We start from the raw sequence: 16,199 nt of genomic DNA on the forward strand, positions 1-16,199 counted from the left end.
AACTATTTGTGTATCTAAAAGGTAAACCTCTACAAAACAGGAAGATTTGATTCCATGTGCCCCAGTGAATGGAGAGTTTAATTCTACTTCAATTTAATTTCAATATATTCAATCATCTTTATAACACCAGGCTGCCCAAGGAACAGTTAAGATGAACCCACCAGGAAACAAGATATTCTCACTGAAATTTGGCCATCTGTATTGTATAGAACAGCACAAACTAGAGTTTGTAATTGCTGTTCCTCTACCAGCTACAATACGTTTTGAAGCTGTTTTAGTTTTTTGTTTGTTTGTTTCATTTGTACCCTGTGCTTTCCCACTCCATGGCAGGCTCAATGCTGCAGTGGAGGGTTAAGTGATTTGCCCAGAGTCACAAGGAGCTGCTTGTGTCTGAAGAGGGAATTGAACTCAGTTCCTCAGTTCCCCAGGACAAAAGTCCACCACCCTAACCACTAGGCCACTCCTCCACTCCATTCAATTGTTACTTATTTTCTCCTCCACATTTTAACGCACTGCCTATCCAACTGAAAGAGCTTTAGACTTGTTCAGCTGGACCAACAATAAAGAACGATAACGCGGATGCAGCAGCTCATAGGTTTGCTTACTTTGTTTTGAGTGTATAGTAATGACGGCAGCGAGGGGGAGTGGAAACAGAGATTAACCAAATTGGCTTCCTTGCTTACAGTAGACTAGAAAGGTTCACTTCCACTCCTGTCTATTAAACCTCCTTCGATTCCACGTTCTCGGCTGCCGCAAGTGGAGGCGGAGAGACAAAAAAGGAGGGAGGAGCTTGGGCTGCTGTCAAGCTCCTGTCAGTGGGAGGTGCGTGATTGGACTTAGAGCAGCACAAGGTTGACGGCCGCAGTAGTTTGAGAGACTTTGAGGAGTGTCCGGAAGAGTCCAACGTGAGGTTGTGGCCAGCGTTCGCTGTGCATCTTGCTGGGGAGGTTGGGAAGTAGCAGCGACGTTCTTGCCGGAGTGGTTTCGCGGCCAGTGACGGCGGTCTAGGAGATTTTTTTAAAACTTTTGCCACGGTGGCGGTTGGAGTCTGGAGAGGTGCGGGAAGTTGGAACCTGACGGGCTGCGGGTGACGTTTCTGGCGCGGCGCGCGCGCGTGGGAGTCTCTCTTCAGGGCTCAGCTTGCCGATGAGGCGCGCGGCTGCTGCTCTCCGTGTCCGGGCCGTGAGCGAAGCGAAACTCGTCCCACGCTAATAGCGCAACACAGGCCGAGTGCAGTTGGGTACTGGGCGCGCGGCGCACCTACCTTCCCCGCCCCTTCACCTGGCCCGCGGGAGTTCTTGCTGTTTGTTGACTCTACAAGTCACTTGGGGGATCTACCCCGCCCCCTTTGGTTCTTAACGTAGTTATATAAATAGTTTTTTTTTTTGATTTTGCAAATTCTGCTAAGTTTTTGGCTTTTTGAAACCGAAAAGGATGTAACTTTTTTTGAAAATCGGTAAGAAGGGGGAAACGGGCACTGCATTAAATATTTACCAAGCATTGGGAGTTACGGCTGCCTTCGTTGGAGGAGAACAGGATGAATACTAACATTATTTATGCAAGTCGAAAGCGGCGAAAGCCTGTTCAAAAAGCGTAAGTGCTTCTGTTTTTATGTTTTGTTGCTGTGTCTTGTGACGGATTAATGTCTCCTTTTAAGTGTATGCATCGGAGTAGGAATATCTGCTGCTTATAAACTTCAAACAGTGTGAACGTTTCTAACTAAGGCGTTCATCCTGTTTAAAAAGAGCTGAAATGGCAAGTTATCGCTCCAAACTTATCAGTTGTCATTCGCATTTGTTTTTCCTTTGGCTTGGCGCACCGTTACTCTGGATTGTCCAGCGTTAAAATGCCGTCTCCACAAGTGACAGGGTGATGATATCTGTTACAGAAAGTAGATGAGAATTGTCATTTTAGATGTTGAACAGTGGCTATGAGAAGTGAAAAAAAAAAATCTGCTTCTCATCCTGGGCTAGGAGTGCAAAATTTCCTAGTCGTTTACTAGTTCTGGATATCGGAGGTACTTCAAACGACTGAAAGTCTGGTATTAAATAGATATGTTCTTGTTATTTTTAAATGGATGAAGCAGACAGCAGTATAGTGTGTTGATGATCGTAGCGTTAACCTGGATTGCTTCAGAGCAGTTTAAAGGTACATTATTTTTAATACTCTATAAAATGACTGACATATATCATAAACGTGCTGATGCATTTGGGTTGAATAGCACTCGAAATTAAAATTAAAAACTTGACTAAGAGCAGCAATTGAAAAAACAAGTCTGGCTTGGACTAAAGGCAGCTGAATTTGAATTTCTAATATTTATTTAGATTTATTTACTGTCTCTTTGAAGGAATTCACTCAAGGCGGTGTACAGCAAGTATAAGTCAAACACAAGCAGTAGGCAATTACAGCAGTAATTTATTCAAACAAAACAAAGTATGACATTACGCTACAATTGAATGAAAACACAATAACACATTTAAATAGTATAGGGTGTAAGCAAAGATGGAACATATTGATAGGGTAAGAGGATTAAGAAAATAAGGGACTAGTTTAAAGAAAGTTGCAAATGAGGTCAGAAAAGTGCCTGAACATTACCTTAACTAGGGTAGGAATGGATAAACATGCCTTGCTTTAGTATATGCAGCTGGTGTCATTTACTTCTGTTAAAGGCCTGGTTGAAGAGCCCTTCAACATTTTAATACAATTTTTGTAAAATTATAAATTTAATGAAAAATGGACCTTAAAAGAAATTATTTTAATTTAGGAACATTATAGTGTGCTTAAAAATCTTCTGTATGATTGCAAGAGAACAGGAGGTGTTTTTTTTTTTTTAATATCTGTGGTGTAATAACTGTGGTGTTTACGGTTTGACAGCATTGTAGAGGTGTAAGATCAACAATATGTAGTGTACTTGTTTTAATATAGACGTTCTTTGTTTAGTCTGGAAATAATTCTTTTATTTTGAATGTATACATAGTGGAGAAAACATTATTAAATAAGGATATGTAGATGTGAGAACATTATTATCTTTTGATATAATAGTGCTCAGATTTTGATTTGTAGAAGGTCAAGGTGCAAGGTAAGTGTTTTTATTAAGTCTAGTTAAGCTAAATCCTGTCATAAATATAATGTATTTAATTACTGCTTTGTTTCTGCAAGTATTTTCACAAATAGGGAAAATAACATTTTGTAAACTGAAAGTGTGTACTTGAGTGAACACATATTCTTCCATTAAGAAGCAGAAAAACATTTTAGTTGCTAAAAAGATGGTTTAAAAGATGTCTTAAATGAGCTTTTAAATGATCTATCTGAATGTGCATTTATATGTGGAAACAATGTGTAACTTGTTTAATAACTTCTAAGATTCATCTTTTTAGCAACCTTGCATTGCAATAAAGCAAATGCATAAGTAATGTATATGGAGTTTATAGGTCATTACATTATTCCTGTTCCCAATAAAATTTATATTTAGTGAATTATGTAACAGCTATTTTGTTAAAAGCATGTTACATATGTGACACACTTATAATTATGTATATAATATGGATACCAATTATGTTAGAAGATTGAAGGGCTGAGTTAACCAAGTTGACGTTGCTTCTTTTCTGCATAGCTACAAACACCTTAATCTAACCCTTGGGCCTCGATTCACATTAAGTTATATAGAATAGACTGTTTTCTGTTGACATTTTTGGTACAATATTTATTAAAACCAAAATAAGCAGAGTGATACTGTCTATATATCAAAAAATAACAATGGGGGAAAAAGTCTCAAGTGCAGCAATATTTATAGCAACAATATTTATTAAGACACATGTCGCTTGTATCTATATATGTGTATGTATGTATATATATATATATATATATATATATATATATATATATATATATATATACACAAGGTTCTGTAGCTGAATTAGTATATAATTCAGCCGCAGAACCTTGCATAACCAAGATTTTTATATATATATATTTCAGTATTCCTGGAAAACAAATATAGTCTATATATTTGTTTTCCAGGAATACTGATTTATGTGTAAGACAAAACATACTGGGCTTTTTATGTTTCGTAATGATTCACCTTGTGAAAGTTGGGTTTGTGCATAATAGGCACATTAGTAAATCTCCTTGGGATAGAGAGGTATAGCCCTGAACTGGCCTAAGTGTCTTCTTGTAATCTAAGGAAAAAAAATTATAGGACATGTAATGTTTACATGTACTTCATTTTTACAGCTCAGAAATTTTATACAGTTGAGGCATGAATAAGTATTCTGAAAATATTCTTTCCTTTAGTGTAGCTGAACTGAAACAGTCTTTTTATTGGTTTGTAGGGTCAGATTGGCCTTGCCTTCAAAGATCATTATATTTTATTTTTCTGTTGCATTTATTATAACGAATGTGTGTATTTTGGATTTTGTATCATGTTGGCTTTCTTTACATTGTTAAGGTTTGGATTTTTCTGCCTCTTCAGTTTAATTATGGGGCAAGTATTGTTTGAGAAATGCTAACGACCCCACCCTCCCCCAAAACCTGGAAGTTTGTTTATTTATTTGTAATTCTTGTTTAGCTCATATTTTATTTAATAAGAAAGAGACAACCTCTTTGTTCCTCGTTAAAAATGAGTGATTCATTTTTTAGGGTGCAGAAAGCAGGCTAGTCTATTTTTGACCAGTCTTTTCTGAGGTCTTATTAGTATAATGTGAAGACTAAAACATTTGTGTTCAGTATTTATGCTTTCAGTACTCTTTTTCTCTCCCCAACCATTTTAAAATATGATGAAGGGGGGGAGGGGTTGGTCGGGGGAGGAGAAGATTTGGGAGGCCTGTTTTATTTCTATGGTCTCTTTGGTAGATAGAAATAAATGATCTCTTTTGTGTTAGCAAACAGAACCTGATAGATTTATTATCTGCCTTTATTTTAGTTCCCCTAAATTGAAGTCCAGCACATCTGTTTTACAAACAGTAAAAAATAAAAATTCATTTTCAAACATGCTTTGCTTTTAGGGGGAAATGCTCAGTTACATCTGCATATATTTAAATAGAATCTGAAACTTTGGAGAGCATTTTGATTAGACATGTTTTTTTCTCTTATTTTAATCATGGCATCTGGTATGTATGTGAACTGCATTTATTTTATTTTTTTACTTGAAATTTATTTTCTTTGTATTTCTTGTTCAGCTCATATTTCCTTCAGTAAGAAAGAAAGGAACTCTTTTTCTGTTCCTCTTGGGATATTGAGCAATCTGCAGTTTTACAGAAAGGGGTGGAGTGGGAAGAGGAAACAAACTGATTTTTTTTTTTGTCTGCTCCAAAAATAAGTTGTCTTTAATCTTCTAAGCACTAGCCTACACTTGTAGATGGAGGATATTTTTGTGGACTGCAGAAAAAGTTTTAAGGTTGTACCAGAAACATAACATGTAATGATTTAATTAGTATTCAAGTTGCTTTTTTCAACTGTAAATGCAAATCTGTTCAGCAGTTCTTTTTGGAAGGCTGAACTGCAGCTCTTTAGTTACACTGTAAATGGAATGCTCATGGAAGAGCTGAATACCAAAATAACTGTTTCATTTTCAGGATACCTACAACAGTTTACAGTTCTGAATGCTTTTTAATAAAATGTGTACCAGAGGTACACTTTTTTTTATATATTTTAAAGGTATCAACTTGCAAGTTCATTGCTACATGCATTTTGATACTGATTCTGCCAGGCTCTTGAGAGCTGGATTGGCTATGATAGTGTAACATTTCTAAGATGTTTATATTTTCTAATACCTTACAGTTTAATTTTTATGAGCAGCATGGACTTGCACATGTAGTCCATTATTGTATTTTATTACAAAATTTTTACAGTTTTAGTAGCATTTAAAGTCCTTACTAAGCGTGCTCTAACAGTGCATGCTAAATAAGATGCCCATAGGCATATAATGGGCATCTTATTTAGTGCAGACTACTCATTAGAGTATCAAGCTCATTTTCAAAGCACTTAGCCTCCCAAAGTTCCATAGAAACCTATGGAACTTAGCCTCCCAAAGTGCTTTGAAAATATGCCTCATAGTATACTACTTACAATGTCAACACAATATGTAATAGAACATTTTGATTGATAGTGAAGGATAAAGGCCTGGGACTTTACTAAGCTTTTTTTTTCCCCCTCCCAAAATGTGGAGTAGGAGAAAAGGCTTTTAATGTTATCAGACTTGGGGCCTCTCTTATCAAGCTGCGCTAGTGTCTCCCAGTGCAGTAATGCCAATAAATCCCGTTCACTTTGAATGGGTTCCGTCAGCATTGCTGTGCAGGAACCACTAGCGGCGGCTTGATAAGAGACCCTTAGGTTAAAAGCGATATAATTGTATTTAACATTGAATAGCAAGGTTTAAAAGCCACACTTTTATTCTCAGCATCATTTGTGTAGGAATACCAACATCTGTCTCTATCAGTATTTTAAATAGTGTATAACACAACAGTATAGAGTAGTGGAATACATCTCTGCTGCCCTTTGGGAAGGAGAAATTCAGCTTTGGAAATAGATATGGAATGCCCTCATGATCTGGCACAAGAATCAACTCCTTTGTACAAGCAAAAATGCATTCAAAATAAATAGCAACTTGAGGAATCCTTTTACAAAAGCTTAACATATGCTAACAGACATTAGAATGCACTAAGGGCCACGTGGCCCATAGATATAAAATAGGATGCACAACATTTAGCACACACTAACCTCCCCTGTTTACTAAGCTGTACTGTTGGCATTTCTGTGTGGCTTAGTAAACATGAGGGTAAGCTTTGGTAAAAGGGTCCCTGAATTACATTGAAAGAGCTCTTGATCTGATGCACTATATACATTATATATATATATATATATATATATATATATATATATATGTTTTTTTTTTTTTTAAGAGTTTTGTGTGTGTAACATTTGCTGTTATCTTTTGTTATTGTAAGAGTGTAATGTAGGTTGTTTTAAGAATGCTCCTTTGAAGATCATTTTAATTTTTTTATTTTTTTGCATTAAGAATACTATAGTCTTCAGTGTGAATATTATTTAGCATCCATCTTAATAGAATGAATATACTGGAACTGTACTGCAGTTTAATGTGTACGCAGTTCCTCTATACTTCAATAAAATATATATAATTCAAAGTTAAATAAGTATAAAAACATTGAGAGCAAATCAAATGGAATTAATTTTTTAAATCAGATTTTTAGTGAATAGAAACCTTACATTGTAAATATCTAGCATATTGCCATTTCTAAGATATTTTTTGGGAATAAGCCAAGCATTAGATTAAGACGTGGGTTTAGGATGGACAAGTTTTGTTGTTGATGCAATCTTTGTTCCCTCTATATTTCTCTCTGCACTTTCCCCAGGTTCTCATCTGTATTTTGGGCATTCTTTTTGAGAAGTTCTGTATCAGATTTGTCCTTGTAGATGACAAACTGATCTATGACCTATGACTGAGGCTGTGATATAAATTTGTTTTCATTTTAAGAATATTGATGGAAATAGATTTACATTTGGAGGGCTTACTAAATGCAAATCAGATATTCTAACTCACATTCTTTAGAATGCATAACATACAATTTGAGTTTAACCTACTATCAACACCCCAAAATCTCAACGGCAGTCCCAGTAATCATAGTTGTCTAGCCACACTGAGATGCAGCATCTGCTGAAATGATAAATTTATTGCAGGTGTGGCAGCGAACTTGCAGGAACAAACTGGAAATGGCATGGCATTGAGCCTATGAAGTTTCTATGAGGGTGCAGTTTCTTATTCCATTTCCAGTCAGTTTGTGAATTAATTTCTACAGAGTAGCCAGGTCTTCAGAATTGCAGATAATGTTAACTGTTTACTAAGCTGCGCTAAGGACGTGTTAGTATTTTTAGCATGCGCTAAACAATATCGCCCATAGGAACATATGGGCAACTCTAACATTTAGTGCGTGCTAATTTTAGCACGTGCTAAAAATCCTAGTGTAGCTTAGTTGGGAATAGCCCATATCGAGCCTTTAGACCCTTTAATTGACCCCCCCACTAAACTCAAAATGGCTTCTTTAAGTAACTGTTGTGCTGTTGTGGGGTTTCCAAAGTTTACAGACGTTTCAGTATGTGAAAAATTATAGGATGTGGAAGTTTTGCATGATTTGATCTTATGCAGTGGTATTCTGTGTACCTTTTCAATTTTATAGGGCTGTTCTCTGTCAAATTTGGCAACACCTCTTTTGTAATTCAACTGGTTTGGTACCTTCAGAATTCTGAGCACTTGAAGTTTGTTTCAGTGAGGTCTGTTACAGTCTTCCCAGGTCTTATCTAATTGTGGGTAGGATCTCTCTTGTCTGACATTGCAGCAAGATAATCTGCTTGGAGACAGTTACGATGATATGCTTTTTCATGTCTTATATTTCTATCTCTGAAAGTGCTTCATGGTTCTTCTTTATTAACTTTTTACCTTTTAGTAACTTCATTAAGGAGTGCAGAGTTATTTGGGAGTCTGTGGTCCCTGCTATTTGAATGGGTTATAAAGGGTTAGGTTTTGATGACTTCAGTTGAGGCACTGGAGAAGCCCAACTTGTTTGATGTAATTAATGCTCTGTCTGCAAAGTATTTGGACTATTTTTATCCGCAAAAGAAAGTATTTAGGTGGTGAAAATTACTTTATGCAGAGCTGTTCCAGGATCACCATTCCTAAACAAATAGGTTGATTGTAAATGCCCCATCCAGCTAACTGTACTTTATCTTGCTGTAACTTGCCTTGAGCTGTACAGGGGAACAGATATTATTAATTTAGTAAATTTGGCATCTGTTTTTGATTTGGTGGGTTATGATCGCTTGCTTCAACTGTGCCAGATGGGAATAGTAGAGAAGGCCCTGCAATGACTTGGATCTTTTTGTTCAAGATTCCACAGCACATATAGTAAATTAGATGACTGTGCCTATTGGGTTTCATTATGGGGTCCCCTCAATGGTCCTGATAATTTCCTCTTGTTTTTAAAATATTTTTTGTAGCCTTTTTGGAGATTTAACAAAAGTTGAGTTTCATTGCATTTATGTATGCAAGCAATACATAGTTGGTGTTTTTCTTTTGGGAAGGATCATGCAAAAAACATAGGTTAGATTTGAATTAGGGGTTGATAGCTATTGCAGGTTAGTTGACTAGTTCATTCCATATGCCAAGAAAGCAGAAATTTTGTTAGTGGTGGATGATCTGGGATCATGTATGACACAGGTTGCCATACAATAGGGGACATATTCATTGGTGAAAATAGTAAGGGATTTAGGGGTGTTATTTGGACCAGGAATTGATAGGGCAGCTGAACACCAGAGATTTTGACTTTTTTTTTGGGGGGGGGGGGGGGGGGGGAATCTGACATGTTTTGTCGATGGTGTCACTATTGGTGCATACTGTTAAAGGTTGCTTCACTGTTTGCAGATAGCTCATAATCTGGCAGCTAGGGTAACCTTGAAACAACCAAGATGATTATCAACATTCTCTTTGGCTGCCTGTAAGAGTAAAGATTCATTTTAAATTACTTTTTTCATGCATACAGAGCCCTGCAGGGAAAAGGAACAATATACCTGAGTTGGTATATGGGTAGTAGACTTAGAAGTAATGTCAGAAAATTCTTTTTCATGGCTGTGGTTGTTGCCTGGAATGCCCTCCCAAGGGATTTTGTGGAGAAAAACTCTGGAGGAATTCAAAAAGGCGTGGGATGAACACAGAGGATCTCACTAATTAGAAAATGAATGGTATAAAAAGCAAAACTTTAAAGGGTTTCATATGTTTACATGTCAAGTGGTGCTTAGATAGCAGCTCTAGCTGTATCAACTAAGGCCAGTGCTAGGTTGACTTGTACGGTCTGAGTCCCGCATATAGTAATCCAGTTTAGGATGGGCTATAGAGAGCTTCGGAAACTGCTGTGGGAATTAAACACATATCACCAAATCCAAAAAGGAGTTGGCAGTGAGTGAGAGGTATATCTTGTATCATAAGAAACGTGACTAGAACAGTAAGAACCTACCTAATCCTTCACTACCGCAATTGGAAAGGTATAAAATACAAATCTTCACATGCCGCTAGCCTCTCGTTTATAGGCACACTACTTTGGAACTCACTACCCAAAGACATGAAACTCACAGAAAATTACCTACAGTTCAGAAAAAACCTGAAAGCACATCTTTTCAAGAAGTCTATCTTCCCCCCCCCCCCCCCCCCACAGATCTGCCTAATCCCACACCACCAAACATCACAAAAAGTTCAGAAATGGAAAACAACAATATTAACCTCTCATAATATGCTAATATATCAACTTAAGCGTTTATTGTACTTCTCTATTATGTGCTAGACTTCTACAAATCTAAATTTTGTAACCGTCTTTTTAGCAATATGTAAGCCACATTGAACCTGTCATACGGTGGGAAAATGTGGGATACAAATGCAATAAATAGCACTCTAGAAATATTTTGTAAACCAAAACTTTATGATACTAATTAATAGTCCAAATGTTATACTTAATGCAAACTTATACTGAGAGTAGTAGACACAAGGCTCAGATGTTGTTATAAAAAAAGGTAAAGCTGTTTATTTGATAGTACTGGCAGCAAATAATAATGTAATCAGAGACAATGAACCATGCAAATCACTTACAGGCAGATGATCAAAAGCCCCACGCTGTTCCAAATAGCACTCTAAAAATAGCGCTGGAACAGCGTTGGACTTTACCGGACCTATGATCAGAGATAATTGCATGCAAATTTTAAGCACGCAATTCTCTCTGATCATGGGGTAGAAGTGCAGGAGGATTGTGCCTGAGCATGCGCTCAGGCACCATCCTTCCTCACTTGACAATCCTCCCGCACTTGTTTGACAGTTCTGGGCGTCTAACACAGGGGCTGGAGGTCCATGGGACCACCAGACCCCAACTACCCTCACCTGAACGAAGCAAAACGGGGGCTGGAGGTCCGACGGACTTCCGGTCCCCCCGATCCCCCCCCCAAGAGACACAGGTTCGGGGGGGGGGGGCTGGAGATCCGGTGGGTCTCTAGCCCCCCCAAACCCCCTCCACAGCATCCCTCTGATGTCCCTGGTGGCCCAGTGGGCCGCGGGTAAGTCCCACTACCACCTAGTTATCTAGCAGCCCTACCCCACCCCCTACCTGCAATTGGAGGAGGGAAGTGGCACTATCGGAAAATGGTGTTGCCCAGCCCTACCCAGCGCATCCTGGGATGCGCTATGCAGGGCCTCACACCATATAAGGGGGGGGGGGACTGGAGGTCCGCTAGACCTCCAGCCCCCTGTTGCTGGGGGGAGGGGGGTCGGGTTAGGTCAGGGTTCCTGCCGGGGCTGCTGTATTGAGGGGAATGAGGACCAGCTAGCATGCAAATGCATGCTGGACAGGGCTCACCATTCCTCCCCAATGGTCTGCAAACCCTAACGCCAGCTCTGAGCTGGCACAGGGTTTGCCGCAGCCAGAAAGCCAATCTTTGGTTCGCTGGTTACTGATCATTGGGGATGAATAGGTTTAGTATGCATTTGCATGCTATTTGCGTTCAGAGCCCACAAGCTCGTTGTTTCACGTGCTTGGGGGCTCTGATCATGGGGCGGTAGCAAACGCAGACGACAGTATGATGCTAACAACCTCTAGCGCCTGCGTTTGCTTCTGTTCATTGGCCCATTAGAATGGTAGAAAAGTGTCTTAAGTACCTATCAGGAAAACTAGTGGTAGCACACACTCTCCTAATTCTGAAATATTAGGATGCCTAACACCCCCGGTCACTTACAAGCACTAAAGAGATAACTGTACCACCTGATAGATGATACCACTCAGGAACACTGGATGCGGAGGCAGCACAGAACTGATGATACTGGATCAGGACTCAGGAACTCAGCAGGTGGACTCTTCCAGCCGGGAAAGTCTTCAGGCAAGCGATGCCACAGACTAACGAGCCTTCATTCTGGTGGCTGGCTTGGATCCAGCTGATGGCCATTTATCAAGGCTTAGGCAGATAACTGTTTGCGTGCCAGCTAACTGAACACCTTCAAAGATGGGGTCTTTATACCTTTCTTCCCAAGTCTTGGTGTCCTGGAACATGAAGTCCATGCTGATAACAATAGAACAACAAAAAGTTGTTTTGTCCAAATTGTTTTGCTTTTAGCAGACTGAATGACTCCTTGTGGATCTCGAGGCCTTTACATGGTACCAAGCCTCTGCATTGGGTCTGAAAATGGTTGTCTGTAAAAGTCAGGTTGATGATGTAGGCTAGTGCTGAATTGTAGTGCCTTGATGCAGGTTTTTAGCCCTACAATCCAGTAATTTGGAACGTGAGGACGGTGCCTTGCAGACTTTTACGGTCTATATCCTACAAATGACAGGAAGGATTTAGATAGGCTGGAGTAGGTTTTGACATCAACTCTAGTATTTGGAATAAAAGGACAGAGCCGAGCGGATGTCTCCAGTCTATGACCCAGTAACAATAAACATCCTGATCAAGTATATAATATCACATTCATTGTTGCTTTAATCTTGATTTGAGAATGAATGCGACTGTTGGGCAGACTGGATGGACCATTCATGTCTTTATCTGCTGTCACTATATATGTTCAGTAGGCAGCTGGATAGACTACGGACAAGGGGATCTGAGAACAGGGCTTTTTCAGGGATTGTCCCAATGCTACGAAAATGAGTTTCAGGATGATTAGAGTTGAACATTACATAGAAAGTTGGAGACCTGTTTTTTTTTTCCTTCCTTCCAAGATAAGGAGCTATTTCTGCTGCTGGTTTCAAGGATTTGAGATTGGTGGTGGGGAGAATGTGGGAATACTTTTTGTGTTGTAATTACGTTGTTGTAAACTGGTTCAGTTGTTTCCTTGAAACGGTTTAGTAGTATAGAATTTTGAAAATATGCTAAGGTGGCAAATAAAAATTTGTCAGTTGTTATGGAGTCTTATTGACTCTTTGGTTTGGAAATGAACTTTTGGAGGAAAGTAACAAAAGCAGTTGCTATGGCACCTGAGTGGTGCTACTGCTGAATGATGATGTTAATCTTAGCCTTAACTGGAGTATTGTGTGATCCTTCTACTGCGGCCCTCTATGTGCAGAGAATCTTGAGCATAGATATCAAGCTTTGAATGTCAAGGGTCAGTGCTGCCACCCATTCCACTGAGGAATTCTGAACATTATTGGAGAGGGAAGCATCTCCATGCCCTCAAATTATCTAACTGTGTAGAAAGGGCAGTCAAATCATGGATTACCACAGAGTAGATTTGATTTTAAATAGGTCAAGAAGTTTCTGCATTGATAAAAGAAACTATAAAAGGAATTCATCACAACAGAGTAGTCCTCCACACGCACCCTAAGTTCCACCCGAAGGTGGTGTCTGAGTTCCATCTGAACCAGTCAATTGTCTTGCCAACATTTTTCCCCCGACCTCATGCCCACCCTGGCGAGTGCAGTTCGTACACCTTGGACTTCAAGAGAGCATTGGCCTTCTACGTAGAGCGGACGAAGTCCTTCAGACACTCCGTCCAGTAGTTTGTTTCTTTCGATCTGAACAGGAGGGGAGTTGCTATCGGAAAAAGCACAATCTTAAATTGGCTAGCAGATTGCATATCTGCACTTATGCCTAAGCTGGGCTGACTCTGGAGGGTCATGTTACAGCTCATAATGTTAGAGCCATGGCTGTGTCAGTGGCTCACTTAGTCAGTCTCCATTGAAGAGATTTGCAAAGCTGCAACGTGGTCTTCAGTCCACACATTCACATCTCACTACTGCCTTCAACAGGATGCCCGACCTGACAGTCGGTTTGGGCAGTCAGTGCTGCAGAATCTGTTCGGGGTTTAGAATCCAACTCCACCCTCCTAGGCCCTTTTTTTGTTCTGTTCCAGGCTGCACTTTCAGCTATCTGTATATAGTTTCAGGTTAATCTATGTTATGTCTTAACCGTTGCGAGGCCCAATTGACCAGTGTTTTTTGTTTTGAGTGAGTCTGAAAGCTAGGGATACCCCATATATGAGAACAAGCAGCCTGCTTTTTCAGAACGCTGGTTCCTGGCCGACGTGGACTTCGACCCACATGTGAGAACAATCGGCCTGCTGTCCTCGGAGAAAACCTGCTATAGGTAAGTATCGTCGCTTTATGTGAATGGTTTTGTCGAACTTTGAATCAACTTTACTTGTGTGAATTTGTAGTGGATGGAATATGTACTCTTAATTTTATAGAGTTCTTTTCCTGTTATTTTTTTTTTTTACTACTACTACTTAACATTTCTAAAGCGCTACTAGGGTTATGCAGCGCTGTACAATTTAACATGGAAGGACAGTCCCTGCTCAAGGAGCTTACAATCTAAAAGACAGGTGTACAATCTAGAGACAAGTGTACAATCTAAAAGACAAGTGTAGAGTCAATCTGATAGGGCATACTATATTTCTTGAAAGGTTAGGTGCCGAAAGCAGCATTGAAGAGGTGAGTTTTAAGCAGAGTTTTGAAGATGGGTAGGGAGGGGGCTTGGTGTAGGGGTTGAGGAAGATTGTTCCAGGCATAGGGTGAGGCAAGGCAGAATGAGCGGAGCCTGGAGTTGGCAGTGGTGGAGAAGGGTACTGAAAGGAGGGATTTGTCCTGTGAGCGGAGGTTACGGGCGGGAACATAGGGGGAGATGAGGGTAGAGAGGTAGTGAGGAGCCGCAGACCGGGTGCATTTGTAGGTAAGGAGGAGAAGCTTGAATTGTATGCGGTATCTGATCGGAAGCCAGTGAAGTGACTTGAGGAGAGGGGTGATATGAGTATATCGGTTCTGGCGGAATATAAGACGTGCGGCAGCGTTCTGAATGGATTGAAGGGAGGATAGAGGGCTAAGTGGGAGGCCGGTGAGGAGTAAGTTGTAGTAGTCAAGGCGAGAGGTAATGAGAGCGTGGACGAGAGTTCGTGTGGTGTGCTCAGACAGGAAAGGGCGAATTTTGCTGATGTTGAAGAGGAAGAAGTGATAGGTCTTGGCAGTCTGTTGGATATGTGCAGAGAAGGAGAGGGAGGAGTTGAAGATGACTCCGAGGTTGCGGGCAGATGGGACGGGGAGGATGAGGGTGTTATCAACTGAGATAGAGAGTGGAGGAAGAGGAGAAGTGGGTTTAGGTGGAAAGACGAGGAGCTCGGTTTTGGACATGTTCAGCTTCAGGTGGCGGTTGGACATCCAGGCAGCAATGTCGGATAAGCAGGCTGATACCTTGGCCTGGGTCTCCGTGGTGATGTCTGGTGTGGAGAGATATAGCTGGGTGTCATCAGCATAAAGATGATACTGAAAACCATGAGATCAGTGAGCCTAGGGAAGAGGTGTAGATTGAGAAGAGAAGGGGTCCAAGGACAGATCCCTGGGGAACTCCAACAGATAGTGGGATGGGAGTGGAGGAAGATCCATGAGAGTGTACCCTGAAGGTGCGGTGGGAGAGATAAGAGGAGAACCAGGAGAGGACAGAGCCTTGGAACCCAAAAGAGGACAGTGTGGCAAGAAGTAAATCATGATTGACAGTGTCAAACACAGCGGATAGATCGAGGAGGATGAGGATGGAATAGTGGCCTCTGGATTTGGCGAGGAGCAGGTCGTTGCAGACTTTAGAGAGTGCTGTTTCTGTCTAGTGTAGAGGGCGAAAACCGGATTGAAGTGGATCGAGGATGGCATGAGAGGAGAGAAAATCAAGGCAGCGACTGTGAGCTTATTTTTTTTTTAATGTATTATAAACTGTTCTGACTTGCTCAGCAAGTAGATACGGTATATGAAGCTTTATAAACGATACTTATGCCCAGGCTGGACTGACTTTAGAAGGTCTTGTCAAGGCTCACAATGTCAGCGTAGGTAGCTCATTTAAAGTTGGCCTCTAGTGAAGAGATTTGCAGGGCTGCAATATTTTCTTCAGTTCACACATTCACATCCCACTATTGCCTTGAGCAAAATACCCAATGTGTCACCTGTTTTGAGCAGACAGTCCTGCAGAATTTGTTTGGGGCCTAGAATCCAACTCCACCCTTCTAGGCCCGTTTTATTCTTTCTAGACTACACCTCCACAACAGTGTACATAAGTTTTCAGGTTAATTGACTTCTTGCACTTGCCGTTGTGAGTTCCAGTTGTCCTAATGTTGTTTTCGGTGAGCTTGATAGCTAGGATCCCACATGTGAAAATTAACCTGGCCTGCAGTCCTTGGAGAAAGTGAA

The 16,199-nt window shown here is 40.3% G+C and overlaps 1 protein-coding gene across 2 annotated transcripts in view; it reads left to right on the plus strand.

Moving 5' to 3' along the window:
• The first annotated feature begins 723 nt into the window (after nucleotides 1-723).
• AHR (aryl hydrocarbon receptor) overlaps nucleotides 724-16,199 on the plus strand; it is a 225,378-nt gene continuing 209,902 nt past the window's right edge. For both annotated transcript variants that reach the window (XM_030201479.1, XM_030201488.1), the window contains exon 1: nucleotides 724-1,593. In XM_030201479.1, coding sequence (XP_030057339.1) covers nucleotides 1,538-1,593 — 56 coding nt within the window. In that variant the 5' untranslated portion in view covers nucleotides 724-1,537. The remainder of the gene's footprint in view (nucleotides 1,594-16,199) is intronic.

The sequence above is a fragment of the Microcaecilia unicolor genome, chromosome 1 (genome assembly GCF_901765095.1).
Source record: "Microcaecilia unicolor chromosome 1, aMicUni1.1, whole genome shotgun sequence".
Classification (NCBI taxonomy): domain Eukaryota; kingdom Metazoa; phylum Chordata; class Amphibia; order Gymnophiona; family Siphonopidae; genus Microcaecilia; species Microcaecilia unicolor.